Here is a 23769-nt window from a genome sequence, read left to right on the forward strand (position 1 = left end):
GCGGATTTGTGCCCTTAGAGTGCAGAAGTCCCAGTATTCCCCATTCTGTATTTACTCTGTTTGCATTCTGTGGTGATGGAGATGTTCTGTCGTGTGCTGTCCAATACAGTAGCTACGAGCCACAGAAGACTACTGAACACTGGAAATGTGGCTAAGGTGACTAAAGAACTGAATTTTTATTTGATTTGATTTTAGTTAATTTAAACTTAGTCACATGTGGCTACCAAGCCTTAGCCAGTGGTGTCTTAGCCAGTGGCTACCAAGCCTTACCATGGTGTCTGCAAATTCTCATCCTCTCAGAGGCCCAACTGAGAGTTACTGAATTGAACCAAAGATATGCTTTTGATTCGCAAAATGGAGCAAGGGAAGGCAATACACCCACCCCAATGTTCAAAGTTTTATACCTCTAAATATATGAAGCTTACAAATCAAGCTGACATACTCTTAAGTAAAATATGTTCCATCCTCCTACCTGGACAAGTATTTCTTCATAATGGCCTGGAAGGCCAGGTTCAAATTCAGAATTCCTGGACTCATTGAGTACTGGCTTGGAGCATGTGGTGTGGGGAGAGCTGCCCCCCCCCCCACCTCCACACCAGCTCCATCCTGCACCACAATGGCCTGACCAGTGAGCCAGGATAGAGTGGAACTTTACCTAACTGGGACTCAAGGACTGCAACGGACACTTCTGTTCCTATGTCATGTTCCACCTGTTCCCCCTTTTGGCTGTAGCTGCATTTGACTTGAAGACACTACACGCAGCTTTGCAGAACTACCATACAGAATGAGTTCCTGTGTTGATGTGGGCCTAGACCTACCCTCTGGGACAAGCACTGTGATCGGATTGATGCCTCTTGGGACCTCACGGAAGTGTCTACCTCACTGCCTCCAAATTGAGGGATAATCACTCTTCTAGATGGGCTTGTGCTGAATTCTTCAGAGGCAAAATTAGAACTGAAGTTGGCTGCTGCTTTTAAAGAGCATTTAAGAACCGAAACAAGCAATGGGCACAGATGTGACTCTGGCCGAAGGTTAATAAGGAGAGTTCACTTCATTAAGCTCCTTATTTACTATCACTAAATCATCTTTGGCAATATGCCTGGGCAGACTTTTCTTACTTGGGGCGATCATTTATGCCAAAAGAATTGGGCAGACGAAGATAGCTTACAGATTGCTTTTAATCCGTGGGTAAATCAGTCCAGTGAGTTCCATGTGATTAAAGTCATTAGCTAAAAAATCAGGTGTCTTCATGCTTAGGATGTGTTCCTGGATTATCCTCATCAAAATAACGTCTTTCAAATGATTTCTGATATTAAAGTAGATAACAAAACATAACAGTTGTACTACATGCACACATACTTGCATGTGAAACCCTTGAACTCAGGGTCAGTTGGAGGATGGCTTGGGAAGCTGGTTTTGAACCACTGATTGGTCACATTCTTTTCTAGTTGGAGGCATTCACACAGGTTGTACTTGGTAATGAAAACTGGTCACCAACCCCTCAGGCAAAGCTGGAGAACGCTACCCTTGTTACACTGCAGCTCCCTCCTGTGGTGAAAAGGGAGAATAGGAACATAATCCATGCCCCTGGAAGAAAATAGATGGTCCCAGGCACAGAACCAGAGAGGGTCAACTGAGATGGTCTGCAAAGATCCTGGGCCTCCATTCAGCTGTCTCCATAATTCAGGATTGTTTGCAAAGCAGGATCCATGTCTTCTACTGGATAGTTTAGACCCTGCAGAGGACTCTGTATATGATGGTTGCTACCCTCCTTGAGGGCATGTGCCCTTTATTGCTATCTCCTTAATTTTTCTCCCTACTGTGTCCACTTCTCATGGTTAGAAACCATCCTGCATGATTTCATATCTCATAAATAATACCGTGATAGAAGTTAATGGGAATATTTTTCTGCCGAAATATGTTTTTGTTCTTTGTTTCCTTCTGTGTGACTGTTCTCGTAATATAAATACTTGGCAATCTTGGGTGGTTTTAGGAAGTGATGGCTTCTTTTTCTCATTGCCTTGACCTAAATTTTTGTCTGCCAACATCAATTCCAATCTATTGAAACAGAAACCTTTGACACATTATTAGAAACTGAAAGGCATCCCTACATGCTTTGTGGTTCTTAGACTGAGAAGGGCTGCTTGAGATTACATTTGAAAACAGTGCCATCTTGCCCACGTGCTTATTTCTAAGGGATCCTGCAATCACTGGTCTATGGGTGCTCCTGTAGCCCAGCTCCTGTAGCCCAGCCTTCTGGCTACAGCTGTGAGGCTGGACGGGGGTGGGGGGGGGGGGTGAGGCCACATGGATCCCAATAACAGCAAAACACCGGGCAATACAGGAGGGTGGGATTTGGGGTAAAAGTGGCAATGGGAGGGGCGCCTGGGTGGCTCAGTCGGTTAAGTGTCTGACTTCGGCTCAGGTCATGATCTCACGGTTCGTGGGTTCGAGCCCCGTGTCAGGCTCTGTGCTGATAGCTCAGAGCCTGGGGCCTGCTTCAGATTCTGTGTCTTCCTCTCTCTCTCTGCTGCTCCCATGCTCACACTATGTCAATCTCTCTCAAAACAAAAAAAAAACATTAAAAAAATTAAAAAAAAAAAAGTGGCGATGGGAGAACTGTGGAAAGATAAGCAGTCCCCAGCCCTTCTCTTTGTTGTCTTAAGGGGGTGGACAGGCATAATTTTGCTGCTGTGGAACAGTTAGGAACCTACTATCCTTCATTTTCTCTGGATTCTTACCTCCAGGGGATTGTGGCAGCAGAGAGTAGGCGTTATGGTGGCCATGGGAGCCTCTAGTCTCTACTGGCTCCTTTTTTTTTTTTTTTTGGAATGCCAAGTAAATGCTATTCATGCAGGACCAACATTTTAAATACTGACCAGTGAATCACGAGCATTCTTTGGAGGGAGGTAGTCATGTTTGGTGGGCTTCTCATACACATTTTATTTTTTAAAGATTTTATTTGTAAATAATCTTTACACCCTATGTGGGTCTCTAACTCACAACTCCAAGATCAAGAGTCACTCGCTCCACCAACTGAACTAGCCAGGCACCCCTCATGTACATTTTAAGTATCTCTTGAAGATGCAGTAAAGATTTCACTGAAAAGATAAAATGGATTTTTTATAAGAAAACACTAAAAGAGCTAGTATAGCTATTTGACACATTTGTAAAAGAACTTCTCTTTTTTTTTTTTTTGCACCCTTTCAGGTTCAAAGGGGTGGAGGCAGCTTGCCACTGGGCCTTTCACCCCTGGCTCTGAGACTCTACATTGTGTATCTTGAATATCTCGGTATTCAGGGATATGTGGGAGGATGGGGCCATAGGGGTGCAAGAGGAGAGGACTGGCTTTTTGGATGTCTATATTTTATATGTTTATTTATTTTTGAGAGAGAGAGAGAGACAGAGTGCAAGCAGGAGAGGGGCAGAGAGAGAGGGAGACACAGAATCCGAAGCAGGCTCCAGGCTCCGAGCTGTCAGCACAAAGCTCGACACGTGGGTCAAATCTACGAACCTCGAGATCATGACCTGAGCCGAAGTCAGACGCTTAACCGACTAAGCTATCCAGGCACCCCTGAATGTCTACATTTTTAATTGAAAGAATTTACTATTTTTTAAAAACAATATTTGGGGGGCAGGGGCAGAGAGATGGAGAGAGAGAATCTCAAGCAGGCTCCGTGCTGTGAGCACAGAGCCTGATGTGGGGCCAGATCCCGTGAATTGTGAGATCATGACCTGAGCTGAAATCAAGAGTCAGACACCTAACTGACTGAGCCACCCAGGCACCCTGAAAGAATTTACTATTTTATAGGAAATTCCAATTTCCCCCCACTTCTCACCAGAAGTTTCTAACTTTCCTGCTGGTGGGGTCTGGGGCTGGTATCAGTGAGGGGGATGTGATTCAGTGATTCAGTGAGTTCCGACAACATCAAGCCAAGAAGTCTTAACAATTTTGATTAACACAAGTGTCCAAACAAGTCTTAACATTGACAGACTCCTTATTCAGTCAGCAGACAGACGGTTATTCAGAAAGACTTCCTCATATTCCCTTGTGGTTTCTGCCAGATGGCAATTTATATGAGAAGACGTTCGTTCTTCTCAGGGAAAAATAATGCCGATACACCGTATGAGCATCTTTAGGGTGGAAACAGCACCGCTTCTAAATCTGCGTAGGTTTGTGTGGGGCTCTGATGCGGATGTAAGGGAGTGTCCCAGTGGGCCCCATGTGTGCAGGGGCCAGGAAGCAGGAACAGGTATTGTGACTTGAGGGGACTGCAGGGGGTTCTTTGGGACAGAAGTAGTGAATATTTGCAGGCATGGGGGGAGAGCAGAGTTTAGGGGGCCCGTTCGTGAAGCCCCCGAACTGCCCTGGTGACTCATCTTAGTCTCATCTGCAGTCGGTGGGGATACCGCTCACAAACTGTGTGCAGGACTCACACGCCAGCCATGGAGCGAAGCCGTCAGGGGCGTCTTCCTGATGGAGGGAGGAGTGACCTTGCACTTTGAAGAACAGGGAGAAGGAAAGGAAGATGCTTCGCTGACACCACGGTACGGGTTTCCAGAGGCTAGCAGAAAAGAGGGGACGAGGCTTTTTTAAAAATTATTTTTATTTTTTATTTTATTTTTTTGAGAGAGGGAGAGAGAAAAAGACAGAGTGTGAGCAGGGGAGGGGGGCAGAGGGAGAGAGAGAATCCCAAGCAGGGCTCAGCACGAAGTCTGACGTGGGGCTCGATCCCAGGAACCGTGAGACCATGACCTGAGCCGAAATCAGGACGGGGACACTCTGCTGACCGAGCCACCCAGGCACCCTGAGACAAGGCTCCTTTCCTGGTCACACGGCAGACAGTGTCACCACCTCATTGCACGTGAGGGCAAGTGTGATGGGGCACGGTGCAGGGAGCAGCTGAAGCAGTGGGGAGTGTCCTAGAGATGGGACCACGAATGGGGCTCAAAATGAGCTGAGACCCCACACTAGGCTGTGTTGGCTCCTCCTAGCTCGAGAGAAAGTGTCTGACATTTCAGGGTTCCAGGGCATTGCTTTAAGGGTGTACATGAATTCAGTAAGTATCCAGAACCTCCTTTGTTGCCAGCACTGGGCTACATCTTGGCCACAGAAATGGGCTCTAGTGTCTCACCTGGGCACCTGATTTGCCTACCATTTCTGCTTTTCTCTTTTAAAAGACTTGCCTCGTGAAAAGGGAGTAGTTTTCTTTGACTCTGTGGATTCACGGCTATTTCTTGATCAGGCCTGATGAACGCTATGAATTCTTTCTAAGAAATCAGAACCCTTGGCCATCGGCATGAATTTTATGCCTTGTGTTGAATTTGCAAGCTGTGCGGGAAGTTATTCTTGCCCTTTCTCGCCTAACCTCTTAGGGGGCGTGGACCTTTCTTTTGGTGTGAGGAAAGCTGTCACGAGAGGAACCCAACCCCAGCCTAGAACACATCAGTCTCCAAGTAAAAGGAATTTTAGCAGTTTGTGGGACTGCTCACATTTTCAACAATTATGGAGAAGTAACTAATTCAGCAATAAATATTATACAATGTGTAGATGCTGCAGTAGGAACATAGAAGGGAATAGAACCGACGTGGCAACCATGTTACTGGAATCTATACTAAGCGAGGAAGGAACGGCAGATAAACAGTTTAGAAATTAATAGGTATTTTTGCTTTTGTGTACTATTTATTTAATTTTAAATGTTTATTTATTTTTTTTTTAACGTTTATTTATTTTTGAGACAGAGAGAGACAGCGCATGAACGGGGGAGGGGCAGAGAGAGAAGGAGACACAGAATCTGAAACAGGCTCCAGGCTCTGAGCTGTCAGCACAGAGCCCGACGCGGGGCTGGAACTCAGGAACCGCGAGATCATGACCTGAGCCGAAGTCGGACGCTTAACCGACTGAGCTACCCAGGTGCCCCAGATGTTTATCTATTTTTGAGAGAGAGAGTCGGTATGAACGGAGGAAGGGCAGAGAGAGAGGGAGAGACAGAATCCCAAGCAGGCTCCACACTGTCAGTGCAGAGCCCGATGTGGGGCTCAAACCCACAAACCGTGAGATCACGACCGGAGCCGAAATCAAGAGTTGGGACACTTAACCGACTGAGCCACCCAGGTGCCCCTATATTATTATTTTGGAGTCCTGGCCTGAGCTTTGATTGTGTGGTTGAATCCTTCTGAGATAGATGAATTTTTAAGCAATAAAATGTTGTCAAAACCTAGGAAAACAAAAAGCCCAGTGATTTGGTATGAGTGAGCAGACCTGGCTTGATTTAAAGCATCTTGGCAGATACAGTCCCTGCAGGTGAAGAACTTCTGGCTTATTCTTCAGGATAACATATATTTCGTAGACTCCTTTGATGAGCAAAGAACTTTTCTTCCCACATGTTTGGATTTGACAGTGTGACACCGAACACTGTAGTCCAGACTTAGGTCCTGTGTTTGGTCCTTGGCACACCAGTGACGGAGCTGCTGTGACCCTGGTGGCCTCAGGTGCTCACCAGCCTTGCCCTCTCCCTTCCTCTCCATCTGGCCAGGGCTCTCCTCTCTGATCGGAAGAGTGGCGTTTCTGGTCAGGTTGGAGGTGTGTGGACGTGGGCAGAGTGCCTGTGTCTCCTGGGTCAGCTTGAGCTCCTGCTATAATTTCATCCCACAAAGCAACACAACCATCTCAGTTGAAAAGGAAAAGAGCGAGATCTAATTGAATGTAGCAGCCTTCGGTATTTGCTTAAAATGCTACATGAGAGACCCGAATTGCTAAGAGCAGGTTCTAGGGGGAAATTCTGAAAATGCAAACTGCAGCCCTTTCTCCTCCCGCTTGGTTTGGCTGATTTCCAAAGCATCCAGGCCAGCAATTGAGGGACTGAAATGTAATCGGTGGCAATACATTTGTACCACATGAATCGTTCTCTGCCTCCAAAGCCTCCCGTGGCTGTGGGAACAGCACAGCAGCAGCAACAGCTCCTGGCTGCTGGACTCTGCAGGGAGGGAAGACTGGATCACAATGGTAAGAAACTCCCAAGATTTCTGCAGACCTAGTTTGTTACCTGGGAAGGAATACCTAGCATCTGCTGGTGACAGTGGCTGTGGGTCGCATGAGACTGAACTTGAGCTCTGGGGCACTGTCAGCCTTTTACTCAGAAGGGCAGGGAAACCCTTGGCACCAAGGTACTGACTTTTGAAAAATGATTCCTTTCATGTCAGGAGCCTTGTAATTAATAAGGACCATTTGCGGGGCTCTGCCGGGGAAGGACAGTCCCACAGTGACCTCAAAGGCGAGCCCTGATTAATGTGGTCTCTGATATGTGCTCTTCCTCTGAATGCAATTGTCATTTCCAGGAGCCTGCCTGAAAGAAAGAATCGCCTGCTTTCTCGATGTTTTCATGCGGGGGTACAAACCCATTCATAATGAAACAGCTATCTTTTCTGACTAGTGAGTTGTCACTAGTTGATGGGAAGCATTTGCAGATTAACCATTACTAGAGCAAACTTCGGAGTGTTTTTTTTCCCCCTTTCAAAACTATTCTATGTAGACAGTGACAAAAGGAGCCCATGTTCTAAAAGGAAAGTGTAAGTGACTTTGGAGGAAGTTCGTTTGATTTCACTCTAGCAAAGCCAACACTGCCAGCATGAGGCATGCCTTCATGGAAGTGTGAGGTCTTTGGACGAGGTGTGGGCTTCGTGGGAGGACGGTGTGCTGAGGTCGGGGTCGGCTGTGGTCTCTGTGGCTTCTCCGTGCACCTCTCCTCCTGTGCCCGTGATGCAGGACCGGTGGGAGGATCTGGTGTTAAGAGTGAAGCCACTAAACGTTTTCTTTAATAGTCAAGGGATGAAGGACAGTGGTCATAATAAGATTATATAACATTTAAGAGAAAATATAACCTATTACTGTATAGAGAGAATGCCTGAAATACATTTATTTGACTGCACAGCTGATGTGTGGGAAATGATTATTCTGTTTATAATCCAGATGAATGAAGAGAGTTCTGATGAAGGGGATGTGGGAATTTTTAGAAGTCTGCCTTTCCAACAACTCTGAAAAGGGGACACTGGGAACCAGATTTATGAAAATATTTCATCTCACTTCCTGCCCTCATCATCCGTCCTAGATCGCTAGGAACAGACCCTAGAAACAGCTGCAAAGTTCAGGGTCAGATTTTCCCCTCCTTTATTGATATGTGTTACCCTTTATTATTGCATCTGTGCTAGAAACTCTTCTAACCTGTGGAGAAGTCACATTAAAGACTCATCTGTTTCTCCGTGACCAGCCGGGTGCATAAATGCCAACATACCCAGCATAAGGGTTAAGTGGGGCTCCTTACTGCTGTGGAATGTTTTGCTTGAGTTCTTGAAGCATAATAATTCTTCTCTTCTCTTTATTAGCCCAAGAACATTCCTTTAAGGATTAAAAAGGACTGGGCTGAAATGCAGATAGAGTTCCTGCCAGCACACTTTAAGCGTGGGCATAAACTTAAGCACAGCGACAATCTTGTACAGTATTCAGGGAGACAACAAGGAGCCACCAGGGACTGAGTCACTTAAATGCAATAGCACAACCTAATGAAAGTATGTAGACCTCTTTTTTGATTGCCAAAAAAAAAAAAAGTTGGAAAAATTACCCAGTTGTACATTAAAATGAAAGCTTCTGTCTAATTGAGCTTTTCTGAACCGCAAACACTAAAACGGTCATAGTTTTGTAGGGAGGACATTCTAACCAGCTAGTTTTTGCAAAGGGGACTATATTTCCCCTTCTCTTGTAGTGAGAAGTCTGTCCAGAGACCAGTGGGTTGAAAAACCAGTCTTTGATTGTAAGGGGAGTGAATCTGTGGGTTAGATTTTCGTGAAGTCCCTTCCATGATGAAAAGGAAACCAATCATGTTTCTCAACATGCAGATGTGATCAGTTCCCTTAATTATCCAAGAGAAGAGACACTCAATTGTGTTTAAAACCCTCTCCTTGACCTCATTATTAGAATCGGGAGCATGTCAGGGCTTGCTGGCTGTTTTACCAAATAAGTCAGCCTGCTGTGGGCTCTGACTTCAGATTGCTTCTTTTTATTTTATTTACAAATTTAAAGGAAATGCAAATCATTAAATCCACCCCACATATTTGCAAGCAAGTTATTTCAAAACAAAGGAAATGTGTGAATGCTTTTAAGTAATATTTTACAAATATTGAGGACATATGTGCTATGTGCCAAGTGTTTTTAATACTTTAATAATCCTTATCCTTGCTTTTATTTATTTTTTTATATCCTTGCTTTTAAAGACAGATTATTATTAATAATACTGTTGTAATGAGGTGTAAGGTTCAGAGAGGTTAAGTACTTTCCTAAGGACACATAGCTAGTAAAAGGTAGTGCGAGGCTAGGAACAAATGTACGACCCTTACTTCTTAAACCACCTCATCCTACAACCTGTGAAGGTATATAGGAAGGTGAGCCAGGCCAACCTTAAGTGACCCAGCCTCTAAAACTTCAAATAATCTTTAACATTTCTCTTTCCTCCTCATAGCCAATCTGCTTCAAGACAGGTCTGTTCTTTCTTGGTGTCACCTGTTTGGGTTTCTTGTCATTTGCATACCAACACCATAATTCTTTTTTTTTTTTTAATGTCTATTTTTGAGAGAGAGTGCACATGTGCTAGTGGGGGATGGGGGAGGGGGAAAGAGAGATGGGGAGAGAAGGTCTGAAACCGGCTCTGTGCTGACAGCAGTGATCCCATTGTGGGGCTTGAACTCATGAACTGTGAGATCATGATCTGAGCTAAAGGCAGATGCTTAACCAACTGAGCTACCCAGGTGCCCCCCAACACCATAATTCTTACCTTAAGTTCCACTCTGGCTAACTTCCCTTAAAGAGTTGCCTCAGTCTGGAAGAGAGTCTAATGTTATGGAAAGAGGGTTTAAGTGCACTCAGACCTAGAGTTAAATTTCTGGGTTACCCATGTATTCATGTGGTAATTTTTTAAATTCTTTAACAATTAGTGTTTTTATTTGCAAAATGGGAACAATGGCTCTTACCTCTGTTGGGTCATTGTGATAATTACATTAATACGTTTATATAAAGTCAGATGTTTGATTAGGCTGTGAATCATGGTGGAACGATGAATTGCAAGGAAGGTTTTGAAATTTTGAAGTACAAGATGATAAGGATTTAAATGAAGATGATGGGGAGAAAATGGAAAAGAATCAAAGTAGGAAGTGATGTGCATGAAAAATTCACCTGCACCGACCACTGATTGGTGTGAACATGAAAAAGAAAAGCACAGAGGGGCCCCGGTGGCTCAGTTGGTTTGAGTGTCTGACTCGATTTCAGCTCAGGTTATGGTCTCATGGTTATGGGATCAAGCCCCACATCAGGCTCTGTGCTGACAGTGCAGAGCCTGCTTGGGTTCCCCTTTCTCCTTTCTTTCTGCCCCTCCCCTGCTTGGTCTCTCTTTCTTTCAAAATGGTTAAATAAACATTAAAAAAAAGAGAAAAGAAAAGAAAGAAAAGCACAGACTGGGACTTGAAGCTACTAACTGAAGAAGAGTCGCCTGGCTGCCATTCCTACATTACCTGACATGATGCCTCATATAGAGTAGGTTCTGTGTATTGTTGAGTGAATAAAAAAAGACATCCACAGGAGTCTCTCACCCAAAGTCCAGTAGGGTATTTAGAAGTGAGTGACAGTGCAGTGTGTTCTGGGACAAATGTGGAGGCTTATGGTATTAAGTGATCTTTTGTGTTCCTGAAGAGAAAGTGGATTCAGAGGATCAGAAGAGGTTCTATGTACCTCTTTTCAAAAAATATGTATGTATGTGTGTGTGTATATATATATATATATATATATATATATATATATATATATGCAGGTTTTAGAAGTTTGGAGGTGGTATGGATATAGCCAGAAATGACAAAGGACTGCAGTGTGATCTTCCTGATAATTGATTACTTGTAGCCACATTGGTAAGATGAATGGAAAGATGTGGAAGGAAATGAGTGGGTATGAAGCTCCCTCCCCTCAAAACAAAACAAAAAAAAAAAGCACACAGAATAAAGGTATGAATAATTTTATTAATTAGAGTAGGTAAGATACTAATTGTCAGGAAGGGGGGTATTTTGATGCTAAGTTTTAGGGAATTGAAAGTGTTGGTTGACTTTGAGTTTCTCCTTGAAGATCATGTCAAGAGCATTAAAAATTGCACATATCAGTAATTTAATGAAGACGAATCATCTCTCTTATGCTTTCTGTGGTCTTCTGTGAAGGAGTTGTACTTGGTGGGCTAAAGAAAGTGCGAAGCTGCAAATAAGATATGAACTCACTTCAGATTTCATCCCATTGGTCAGCCTCACAGTTACAGATGATTCACGATGGGTGTTGGACGCGTCCCACGTGGCGAGAAGACACAAGAGCAAGTGTATATGGGATGGTGGATAAAATACCATTGAAGTTGTTGCTTATCAAGCCTGATTGTAAAATCAATGTGATAGATGAAAGACCTGGAATAAAGAGACTAATTAACTGGATAACCTAGAAATTAAATAGGTTCAAGTGTCTGGGGAGATGCTCAGAGGATTGCAGGAGAAATGGAGTAGTTCAGGTTGTTAGCCTTACCAACAACTTTACATGCTCTCCTGTAAGTGTGGACCCAGGAATAACGTTACAATCCTCCAATATATATCCATTACTTCCAGGTGAGCTTATGATAGGCAGCTTCACTGTCCCAACTCTCTGATTTTCTTGGTTCTGCCCTTTTTATCGGCATTCCCAGATGCCTGTTAGTGTTTGTCCCTCATCTCTTACTTCCCATCTTACTCTTTGGATGTAGCAATTGAGTGTGTGAATTACCTGCCCAGACATCCTGGACCCCTGAGGACTTTTGGGTCTATGAAGGGCCCAGATTTCCCAAAACCCAACGCCCTAAGTCAGCTCCCCCGGTTGTGTCCCCACCCTGAAGGGCAAGTATATTTAGAGGCATTGGGTATTTGGATTGTGAAATTTGCTGTTTGGATTTATAGCTTGTTTTACAAAAGTACTTGGATTAATTTCCTTATTTGGTTAGTTACTGTGTTTATTTTGGTTTTGGTGGTGAAATCAAAATATAGTAAAGCATGTATAGAAATGTTTTAAGAAATGGATAGTCTCTGATAGAAAGGGGGGAAATCACAACAGTATATCCTTAATAAATCTCACTTTTTAATTAACTGTTATTCTGTATCCATATGATTTTAATGTTTCTAACACACTGTGGCTGATTAATCAATTCATGGAAAGTATGGCTCATCAGCTTAGGTATTTCTCATAGCAAGGGCAGGCTATTTTGTAATATGTTGCGACATCTAAGACTTCCGCATTTGTGAGTACAGAAATTCTTTGTAAAACTATGTTTATAACTTCTGTTTAATCACATTGAAGAAGCTGAATACCATTTACTCAGTCTAGGACTTGGAGTTGCCTAGTAAGTTTCTGTGAAAGTGCATTGACATGTAATGGGTGAATTTTTTAAGATGGACTTAATTGGTTCCAGGATTATGTATGTTTCTTCTCCTGGGCCCTTTCCATCATCTGCTTGGAGTATTGATTTACTTAATCAAGGGGGTTTAAGTAAGAATTTTTTCTCAAATATAACTTCCAAAGTGAAAAAGTATATAAATCATAAATGTACAGCTCACATTTTTTGCAAAATGAACATAGTCTTGTAATTAGCACTCATTTGAAGAATAGAACATCAAAGTCACCCTGAAGTCCCCTTCATCCAGCCTTTCATGATCCTGAGTTATAGCCCCCAAATCAAGTTTTACTTGTTTTTAAGCTTTATATGCCCTCCTTCCTTTTTGTTTTTAAAAAGAAGCCAACAATCCCATTTTTGTAAGCTTACATCAGTAGATCTCTGTGCATGGGTGGAGATATAGCAGATTATGCTCCCCACACTAAACAGTGGGGGATATTTGCAAATTTTCTTCATTCTTTTCTTTATTTGAGTAGTGTTCTTTATTAAAATGAATGTATGCCATTTACAAAAAATATGTAAGCAATTTTGAAAAAGAACTGTTTCAAACTGTGATGCCTGTTAGTAAGTCTTTGAAATGTTTTATGACGGGCATTGGCCAGGACTTTTTCGTATCACCTGAAGGACCAGTCTGTGTGATGCTTTGGGCCCTTAGTAGGGAAGAATTCTGTGGTCCCAGTCAGAGGTTTTTTTGAATGTCAGCAATAGGTGGCAGGCAAAACCCTTCACTCTTGCTTCACACTCAAGTTTAAGGCTGAGCTCTTAAATGTACTAGAAACAGTTAATAGCAATATAAATTATAAATTGCAAAGATTAAAATGTGCTGCAAGTTAATTATCTGTATGTCTTTGTAAAGAAATAAGTCTAATCAGAAATAATTTGATAGTCTTGCTAGCACTTTCACATTGAGATATAGCTTTAACTTTACTGGTGTTTCAACTGTAGCAGAGTTGCTGTGTACAAATGTAAGTTCCCATGGGCCCCAGAGGAAGGTGGGTTTGATGCCCGATCTGCCTTGCATGGCCAATCATGTCCCCTGGGAAAATGATGTCTGCCTGACCCATTTTTTTCTCAAAGCTTTCTATTACTATTCCTTTCAAATGTGTCAAAGTAATACACTCTTATGCAGTCTAAAGTCAGGAAATACAAATTCTTGTTTTATCGTAAGGGAAGACAGAACAGGGCTGTGAGCCCAAATCTATAAGTAGATCCTGCCATGTGATTGATTCAGGAAACTAAATAAGACAAATACACTTTTGTTTGTTGGGAGTGTTTTGATCACTGGTTCAGTTTCTTTGCTGGTTATCAGTCTGTTCAAGTTTTCTATTTTTTCCTGTTTTAATTTTGGTAGTTTATATGTTTCTAGGAATTTATCCATTTCTTCCAGGATGTCCAATTTGTTGGTATGTGGTTTTTCATAATATTCTCTTGTAATTGTTTATATTTCTGTGGTGTTGGTTGTTATTTCTCCTCTTTAATTTGTGATTTTATTTATTTGGATCCTTTCTCTTTTCTTTTCGATAAGCCTGGCCTAGAGGTTCAGCAATTTTATTAATTTTTTCAAAGAACCAGGTCCTGGTTTCATTGATTTGTTCTATTGGGTTTTTTTGTTTGTTTCTATACTATTTATTTCTGTGCTAACCTCTGTTATTTCCTTCCTTCTGCTGATTTGAGGTTTTGTTTTTTGTTGTTTTTCTAGTTCCTTTACATGTAAGGTTATTTATTTAAGATTTTTCTGGCATCATGAAGTAAGAAAATAAACTTCCCTCTTAGAATCACCTTTGCTGCATCCCAATGGTTTTGGATCATTGTGTTTTCATTTTTGTTTGTTTCTATGTACTTGTTGATTTCCTCTTTGATTTTCTGGTTGACCCGTTAATTTTTAGTAACATGTTGTGTAACCTTCATGTATTTGTACTCTTTCCAGATTTTTTCTCGTGGTTGACTTCAGTTTCATCATATTGTGGTCAGAAAAGGTGCATGTATGACTTCAGTCTTTCTGTATTTGTTGAGGCCTATTTTGTGACCTAATATGTGATCTATTCTGGAAATTGTTTTATGTGTACTTGAAAAGAATGTATATTCTGTTGTTTTAGGATGGAACGTTCTGAATATATCTGTTAAATCCATTTGGTCCAGTGTGTCATTCAAAGCCATTGTTTCTTTGTTCATTTTCTGTTTAGATGATCTGTCCATCGATGAACATAGATGCAAAAATTCTCAATAAAATACTAGCAAGCAAAATCCAAACAATACATTAAAAAAAATCATTTACCACAATCAAGTGAGATTTATTACTGGGTTGCAAGCATGGTTCAGTATTTGCAAATCAATCAATGTGATATATCACATTAATGAAAGAAAGGATAAGAACTGTATTGATCATTTTGATGCAGAAAAAGCATTTGAAAAAGTACAATATCCATTCATGTTAAAAACAGTCAACAAAGTAGGTTTAAGAGGGAACATACCTCAACACCTTAAGGCCATATATGAGAAAAGCCACAGCTAATATCCTAAATGGAGAAAAACTGAGTTTTTCTCTATGGTCAGAAACAAGATAGGGATGTCCATTTTCACGACTTTTATTTAACATAGTACGGGAAGTCCTAGCCATCAGACAACAAAAAGAAATAAAAAGCATCCAAATCATCAAGGAAGAAGTCAAATTTTCCCTCTTTGCAGATGACATGTTATTCTATATAGAAAACCCTAAAGACTCCACCAAAAACCTGCTAGAACTGATAAATGAATTCAGTAAAGTTACAGCATACAAAAATCAATGTACAGAAATCTGTTGCATTTCTATGCATCAGTAGTGAAGCAGCAGAAAGAGAAATTAAGGAATTGATCCCATTTGCAATTGCACCAAAACCGATCAGATACCTAGGAATAAACCTAACTAAAGAGGTGAAAAGACCCACACTCTGAAAACTATAAATCACTGATGAAAGAAATTGAAGATGACACAAAGAAATGGAAAGACATTCCATGCTTATGGATTTGAAGAAATATTGTTAAAATGTCTATACTACACAAAGCAATGTACAGATTTAATGCAATCCCTTTCAAAATAGCAATAGCATTTTCATAGAGCTAACAATCCTAATTTTTAAAAAATGTTTATTTTTGAGAGAGAGACAGAGAAGGAGGGAGAGAGCATGAGCAGGAGGAGGGGCAGAGAGAGAGAGGGAGACACAGATCTGAAGCAGGCCCCAGTCTCTGAGCTGTCAGCACAGAGCCCGATGCAGGGCTTGGACTTGTGAACTGTGAGATCATGACCTGAGCTGAAGTTGGACGCTTCAACTGAGCTACCCAGGCACCCACAAACAATCCTAAACTGTGTATTTTAAATTAAAATGTGAACCACAGGGGCGCCTGGGTGGCTCAGTCAGTTAAGCGGCCGACTTCGGCTCAGGTCATGATCTCATGGTCCGTGAGTTCAAGCCCCACGTCGGGCTCTGTGCTGACAGCTCAGAGCCTGGAGCCTGTTTTGGATTCTGTGTCTCCCTCTCTCTGACCCTCCCCCGTTCATGCTCTGTCTCTCTCTGTCTCAAAAATAAATAAACGTTAAAAAAAAAAATTAAAAATAAATAAATAAATAAAATAAAAAAATGTGAACCACAAAAGATCCCAAATAGCCAAAGCGACCTTGAGAAAGAAAAGCAAAGCTGGAAGCACCACAATCCCAGACTTCAGGTTATATTACAAACTGTAGTGATCAAAATAGTATGGTACTGGCACAAAAACAGACACATAGATTAATGGAACAGAATAGAAAACCCAGAAATGAACCCACAATTATATGGTCAATGAATTCTCTACAAAGCAGGAAAGAATATCCAATGGGAAGAAGTCTCTTCAACAAGTGATATTGGGAAAACTGGACCACTTTCTTACACCATACACAAAAATAAATTGAAAATGGATTAAAGACCTAAATTTGAGACCTTAAACCATAAAAATCCTAGAAGAGAACACAAGCAGTAACTTCTTGGACATCAGCCATAGGAACTTCTTTCTAGAGATGTCTCCCGAGGCAGGGGAAATCAAAGCAAAAATAAACCACTGAGACTACATCAAAATAAAAACCTTCTGCACAACAAAGAAAACAATTAACAAAACTAAAGGCAATCTACAGAATGGGAGAAGATATTTGCAAATGACACATCTGATAAAGGGTTAGTATCCAAAATGTATCAAGAACTTACAGAACTCAATACCCAAAGAAAAATTCAGTTAAAAAATGGGCAGAAGATATGAATATAAATTTTTCCAAGGAAGACATCCAGGTGGCTAACAGATACATGAAAAGATGCTCACCATCACTTACGATCAGGGAAATGAAAACCAAAATTCTAATGTGATAACACCTCACACCTGCCAGAATGGCTAACATCAACAACACAAGAAACAACAGGTGTTGGCCAGGATGTGGAGAAAGGGGAACCCTCTTTCACCGTTGGTGGGAATGCAAACTGGTGCAGCCACTCTGGAAGACAGTATGGAGGTTCCTCAAAAAGTTAAAAATAGAACTACCTACGATCCAGCAACTGCACTGCTAAGTATTTGCCCAAAGAATACAAGAACACTAATTCAAAGACATGACAGAACATGAGTGGGGGAGGGACAGAGAGTGAAGGAGACAGAATCCGAAGCAGGCTCCAGGTTCTGAGCTGTTAGCGCAGAGCCCGATGCAGGGCTCAAACTCACAAACCACGAGATTATGACCTGAGCTGAAGGTGGACACTTAACCAACTCAGCCACCCAGGAGCCCCTTAAATTATTTATACTATTATTCAATGAATGTCTACCTCCCCAATAGACTGTAAACTCCCATGAATAGGAACCATGTTTCCCATCGTAATCTTGGTGGCTAGAACAGTGGCTGACATATTAAATATTTACTGAAAGAGCAAAAAACAAATATTTCACTCAGGTTCATAAGTAAGTGTGCATCTGTAAATATTCATAAACATGCTATTGAGTTCTGGTTTTTTTTACTTACTTTATGGTGGCCATCATTCTGTGCTGTGTAATTCTGTCATCATTTTAATGGACATGAATGTTATTTCCAGTTTTCCTGCAAAAGTTTTGTTTATAGTATACTGAGTAAGCATTTTTGCACATTCAAGTTTAAGCAATTGCTGATTCAGTTCTTCTGCTATTTCACTATACAACATCAAGGGAATAAATGACCTAATTTTAAAAGTGTTAAGTAGAGTAATGGACAGAGAAGTGGAAGGAAGCAGAGAGAGGGAGGGAGAAAGATGGGGGAGCGTTTCCGAAAGAATTTACAGGCATACTTCATTTTATTGTGCTCTGCAGCTACGGATTTGTTTTTGTTTTTTTACAAATTGAAGCCTTGTGGCAAACCTGTGTCAAGGAAGTCTGTCAACACCATTTTTTTACAACAGCATTTGCTCATTTTGTGTCCTGTGTCACATTTTGGTAATTCTCACAATATTTCAAACTTTCTCATTATCATGGTATTTATTGTGATCTGGAATCGGTGATTACAATCAGCTAAAAGCTCAGATGACGGTTAATAATTTGTAGCAATAATAGTTTAAAATTAAGGCATGTACACTTTTTTTTAAGACATAATGCTATTGCACATTTAATAGACTTAATATAGGATAGAGTTAATAGACTACAGTAGAGGATAAACAGAACTTTTATATGTCTTTGGAGACCCAGGAAACATTAGACTTGCTTTATGGCAAGACTCACTGTACTGAGGTGGTCTGGAACCCCACTGGGCTTTGCCTATTCTGTGCTCTGTGGATTGAGAAGAGGCCTGGACGTAGAGGAAAAGAAGCATGTGGATGAGTCCGGCAAGCCAATGTCTCATCTCCCTTGTAGCGAAAATCTGTAACTAAATTCTGAGTTACGAGTGCTGGGCCACCTTGTAGGGCAAGGACTCCTTATCCACCTTTGCTCTTCATAGGGTCCAGCTCGCCCTTATAATTGGTCAAATATATAGGCTTTGCCAATGGCTTATAGTCTGCCCAATCAGGTGTACTATATAATCAGCCTCAGGTAAATAATCCTCAGTCTACTCATTCCGTATGAGGCACTGATCATACAGGAACAGCACGCAGGTGGGCACAGCCTGCCCCACCTGGGGTGTTATAATCTCATTCCTGCCTACCCTCTTCGAACAACAGAATTGGCTGGGTCAGTTCTTGAGACCAGTGACCTATTTTGAAGTGTCTGGATGCTTGGTACAACCAGGCTTTATTTCCTTCCACCAGGGTGACTCAAAATCATGCTATTGCCTAAAAAGGGATGAATTAAAAGTATTTGTTTTTAAAAGGTAAAAATCCTTTTTTAAAAGCCCCCTTCAAATAATTGGGGCTTGCCTAGTTAATATCATATTGGAATGCATCCTGGAACTGCTTTTGCTTACAGTTCTGAGACCTGCACATCTGAGAATGGTCCCCATTTACCTACGGGACTAAGTATTTAGTGTGTTCAGTCGTTACGCACAGTGATATTTAAAAGCTTGAAATAGGGGCGCCTAGGTGGCTCGGTCGGTTAAGCGTCCGACTTCGGCTCAGGTCATGATCTCACCGTTCGTCAGTTCGAGCCCCGCGTCGGGCTCTGTGCTGACCGCTCAGAGCCTGGAGCCTGTTTCAGATTCTGTGTCTCCCTCTCTCTCTGCCCCTCCCCTGTTCATGCTCTGTCTCTCTCTGTCTCAAAAAAATAAATAAACGTTAAAAAAAAAATTAATTAATTAAAGCTTGAAATAAATAACAAAAACTCCCCAAACTGGGGAGCACCGAGGAGGTAGTCAAGACCTACTAGTGAATTGGAGTCTCCCAAACTTGATGAACCTTGATGAATGGAGCACTTTCACTGCTTGTCACTTCTTCTACCCATTTCTCTTTCAATCCTTGTGCATTCTTTTGAGAACACAGCTGAGTCCCTTTCCCTGCCTTCCCAGCTAGTAGGTGTGGCCACGTGAGTACCCAGCCAATAGCACGTGGGCAAAAGCAAAGGCCTGCCTGTGAAAACTTCCCACGCTCGCGCCTCCGTGTGTTGTTCCCGTTCTGCTGTCTGCATGTTAATGTCCAGGGTTCTAGGAAGCCACCTGCTGAAGATGAGGGTAGAGACACCATCAACCTGGGGCTCAGGAAGACCTTGTTAAGCAAAGGCCCCTTCCCCTTCCCCACATGCAGCTGACTTGGACTCTGAATGAGCAGGAAAGGGCACTTTGCCTGTATTTGAGCCTTTCTACATTTTGGTCTGTTTTTAAGAACAATTAGCTGTGAGTTAACCTGATTTTATCAAGTTCCTACCAGGTTTTTTTGCCCTGTACTAGGTATTGGGGATACAATGGTGACCAAAGCAGTTAAGATCCCTAGTTCCTTTTCAGGTTCTAATAAGGGAGACAAACAATAAACATGTAAAGGAATGAACCAGAACTTTACATATGGAGATAAGAGCTGTGAAGGAAATTAACAGGCTGATAAGAGCATCATGTTGGAGCGTGAGGGTGCTGGCTATAAATTAGTCTTTGAATGAAGTGGAGGTCTTTAAATAGGCATTGTTGGTTAAATTCTGAAAGTTGGAAAATAACTATCAATTTAACGAGGATATAGGAAAATCACAGAAAGCAGGACAGCACACAGACTCCCCTTCTAAACTTATTCCCACTGCTTCCGTGAGTGGTAAGGAATTTCCAACAAAATTCCAAAAATTTCCCAAGATCATAGGGTTCTGACTAGTTAAAAACCATCATGGCATGAGGCAGGATGTACAAGTTTGGGAGAATGTCCTTGAGTTTTCTTAAAGAGCTCAAAAGTAGAGAGGATTTGTTCTTAGTGACCCCAAATGACTTTGCATTGATTCTGTGTCTCTTGATGCCTTTAAAGATCAAAGGAAAGATATCATTGGCTTATACAAGGGACTTCCATAAAGTGGGTGGATACTATTTTCCAGTTTGAATTAATTCCTGTGATGTGGGAAGCTGGAATGGAGAGAGATAATTCTTAATATCCCTTGCAATATACTGCCATCAAGACTTTGACTTTTTGTTGAAATCATAAACTTATGCATGTTATAGGTTAGATTCTTAATCATGGTTGTTTTTGTTTTTGTTTGTATCCAAGATATGGAAACATAAGCTGACTTCAGTTAAAGAAGAATTTGTGATGAGCGATAAGGGCTTCCTGAAACCCCAGCAGGAAGTACAGCCATGTTTCCCATGATGCTGGACCTGATTTTAGAGAGAAATCTGGTGGCTTCTTTGTTTTTCTCTCCCTTTTTGGCCTCATCTCTGCCTCACAATGTCTGCTCCATTCTCCTGTGTATCTCTGAAGAGTCCTCTCAGAGCTCATTCGTTAACACATTTGTACATAAAACTGTTCCTCACTGGATCCTCTCCCAGACAGCAGCGTCAACTCAATGATGAGATGTTTGTGAGCTTCCCACGGTGCACTCCCATACCCCCTCCCAGTGTGGACCCTGATTCAAGCAGCTGGGTCCAGGGGACAGGTTGTCTGGCCCAACTCCCACCGCACACAGACCGTGTGGAGAGTGTCTGACACGAGCTGACATCGGTCCAAATAGGAATGATGATGCACCTGCTGAGGCCAGCATTACACACCCTCTTTCCATGCACTTGTCCTGAAGCCACTCTCTTAGCCTGCTGCTGCTAGTGTGCAAGCAGCCATAAATACCACCACACTGTCTCTGCCTGGAGATTGCTCCAGTGGCCCCCCACACACTTAGTGCATCTGGAGGGGAATTTGGGGGCCTTTTTAAAAGTTTCTTGTTAGTGTCAGACTCCATAACCAAGAATACTTCAAAACTTGCAGTCCTCCTCACTATTTTGCAATCCATGGCCTAAATGATAATTTAAGCTCCCCTAAAATGCAAAAAAAAAAAAAAAAAAGTAAACAAAAAAAATGAGGAGGGGAGAAACCAGTCCAATTTTAAAGAGTCTTTCCTTTTTATTTTATTTTTTTGTTTAAAAATTTTTTAATGTTTATTTTTGAGACAGAGAAAGACAAAGCATGAGTGGGGCAGGGGCAGAGAGAGAGAGAGACACACAGAATCCAAAGCAGGCTCCAGGCTCTGAGCTGTCAGCACAGAGCCCGATGCGGGGCTCGAACTCAAGAACTGTGAAATCATGACCTGAGCCAAAGTTGGATGCTTAACCGACTGAGCCACCCAGGCTCCCCAAGAGACTTTCCTTTTTAAAATGAAGAAAGAGGTAATACCCCTCCAGGATAGCACCTTGTATCAAGTAACGAGTCTGGGAGCTTCTGTCTGGGAGCTTCTACGGTAGCCTAGTTGTCAGAGCATGGACTCAGGTTTGATGGGTGACCTTGAACAAGTTGCTTAACATCTCTGTTCCCCAGTTTCATACCCACCTCCAAGGGGAATTGGGAATTATTAAATGAGTGAATATTTGCAAAGAGCTTAGAATGATATCTGGCCTACAGTAAGCACTTGTATAGATGTTTATAAGCTACCTAATTCTTACAGAGCAGAGAGGAGGATTGGTCCTCAGGATGAGTGAATTACAAGGATTACAAGCATCAGTCTCTGAGCTTGGGGTGGCGGGAGGCTCGAAAATCTTCACTGCTCCAGCTTCTGCCCACTGGGAAGATGACAGTAAGACTTTCTTCAGTGCCCTTCTTTGTACCAGCTGTGGGAGGGGCATTGGGTAAGAGTGTTACCAGTGTGGCTGTGCCCTAAGTCATGATTTATTCTTAGCTTGAGGGCTACCCAAGAAGCTGGGACTCTGAACCCTTGTGTATAATAACCTTGGGAGCAGTAATAGTAACCCTCGTGAATAATAACCTTATGAATCTTGTCTATAGTAATGATCCTGTGTGTATAATAATAAAATTCGGTTTTTGTCTCTGGTTCCTTGCACAGAGCTCCTAAAACTCTTGGGGTTTCCTAAGTGCTAGAAGTATTGCTTGTTATTTATAAGGAGCTCCTTTCCACTGTGCCTTTTATGCTAATGAGATGACTCAAGGCAGGGCCGGCCCTTGCACAGCTCATTTATTTATTTATTATTGAAGTATAGTTGACAATGTCATATTAGTTTAAGGTGTACAACATAGTGATTTTACAATTCTATACATTACTCATTGCTCACCATGATAAATGTAGTCACCATGCAGTGTTATTGTAATATTTATTGACTATTCCCAATGCTTTATGTTTCATCTCTTTGACTTATTTATTTTATAACTAGAAGTTTGTACCTCTTAATTCCCTTCGTCTATTTTGCCTACTCTCACCCCCACTATTTTGCCTCCCCTTCGTCTATTTTGCCTACTCTCACCCCCGTCTATTTTGCCTCCCCCCACCACCCCTCTGGCAATCACCAGCGTTGTCTGTATTTAAGAGTCTGTTTTTTTGTCTCTTTTTTTCCTTTGTTTTGTTTCTTAAATTCCACAGATGAGTAAAATCATGTTGTATTTGTCTTTATCTGATATATTTCATTTAGCATTATACTGTCTAGGTCCATCCATGTTGTTGCAAATGGGAAGATCTCATTCTTTTTTGTGGCTCAGTAGTATTCTGTATGTACCACATCTTCTTTATGTGTTCATGTATCTATGGACACTTGGGCTGCTTCCAGATTTTGGCTATTGTAATTAATCCTGCAATAAACACAGGGGTGCATATATCTTTTTGAACTAGTGTTTTCATTTTCTTTGAGTAGATATCCAGGAATGGAATTTCTGAAGTACATGGTATTTCTTTTTATTAAAAAAATATTTTTAATTAAAAAAATTTTTTTTAGAGAGAGAGAGCAGGAAGGGGGGAAAGGGGCAGAGGGAAAGAAAGAGAATCCCAAGCAGGCCCCATGCTTAGCATGGAACCCACTGCAGGGCTCAATCCTATGATGCTGGGATCATGACCTGAGCTGAAATCAAGAGTCATACACTCAACCAGTTGAACCACCCAGGAGTCCCATATGGTATTTCTATTTTTAATTTTTTAATTAAAAAAAATGTTTATTATTGAGATAGAGTGCATACACGTATGAGTAGGTGAGGGGCAGAGAGAGAGGGAGACAGAATCTGAAGCAGGCTTCAGGCTTTGAGCTGTCACACAGAGCCTGACACAGGGCTTGAACCCACGAACCACGAGATCATGACCTGAGCTGAAGTTGGACGCTTAACCGACTGAGCCACCCAGGTGCCCCAACTATTTTGAGTTTTTTGAGGAAGCTCCGTAGTGTTTTCTGCAGTGGCTGTACCAGTTTACATTCCCACCAACAGTGCATGAGGGTTCTCTTTTCTCT

General features: G+C 41.8%; 1 protein-coding gene across 1 annotated transcript in view; it reads left to right on the forward strand.

Moving 5' to 3' along the window:
- The first annotated feature begins 6983 nt into the window (after nt 1-6983).
- Nucleotides 6984-23769, forward strand: part of PLD5 (phospholipase D family member 5) — a 336282-nt gene continuing 319496 nt past the window's right edge. Inside the window, exon 1 of the mRNA XM_042925274.1 lies at nt 6984-7006. Coding sequence (XP_042781208.1) covers nt 7004-7006 — 3 coding nt within the window. The 5' untranslated portion in view covers nt 6984-7003. The remainder of the gene's footprint in view (nt 7007-23769) is intronic.

Source organism: Panthera leo, chromosome F3, assembly GCF_018350215.1.
Source record: "Panthera leo isolate Ple1 chromosome F3, P.leo_Ple1_pat1.1, whole genome shotgun sequence".
Lineage (NCBI taxonomy): Eukaryota > Metazoa > Chordata > Mammalia > Carnivora > Felidae > Panthera > Panthera leo.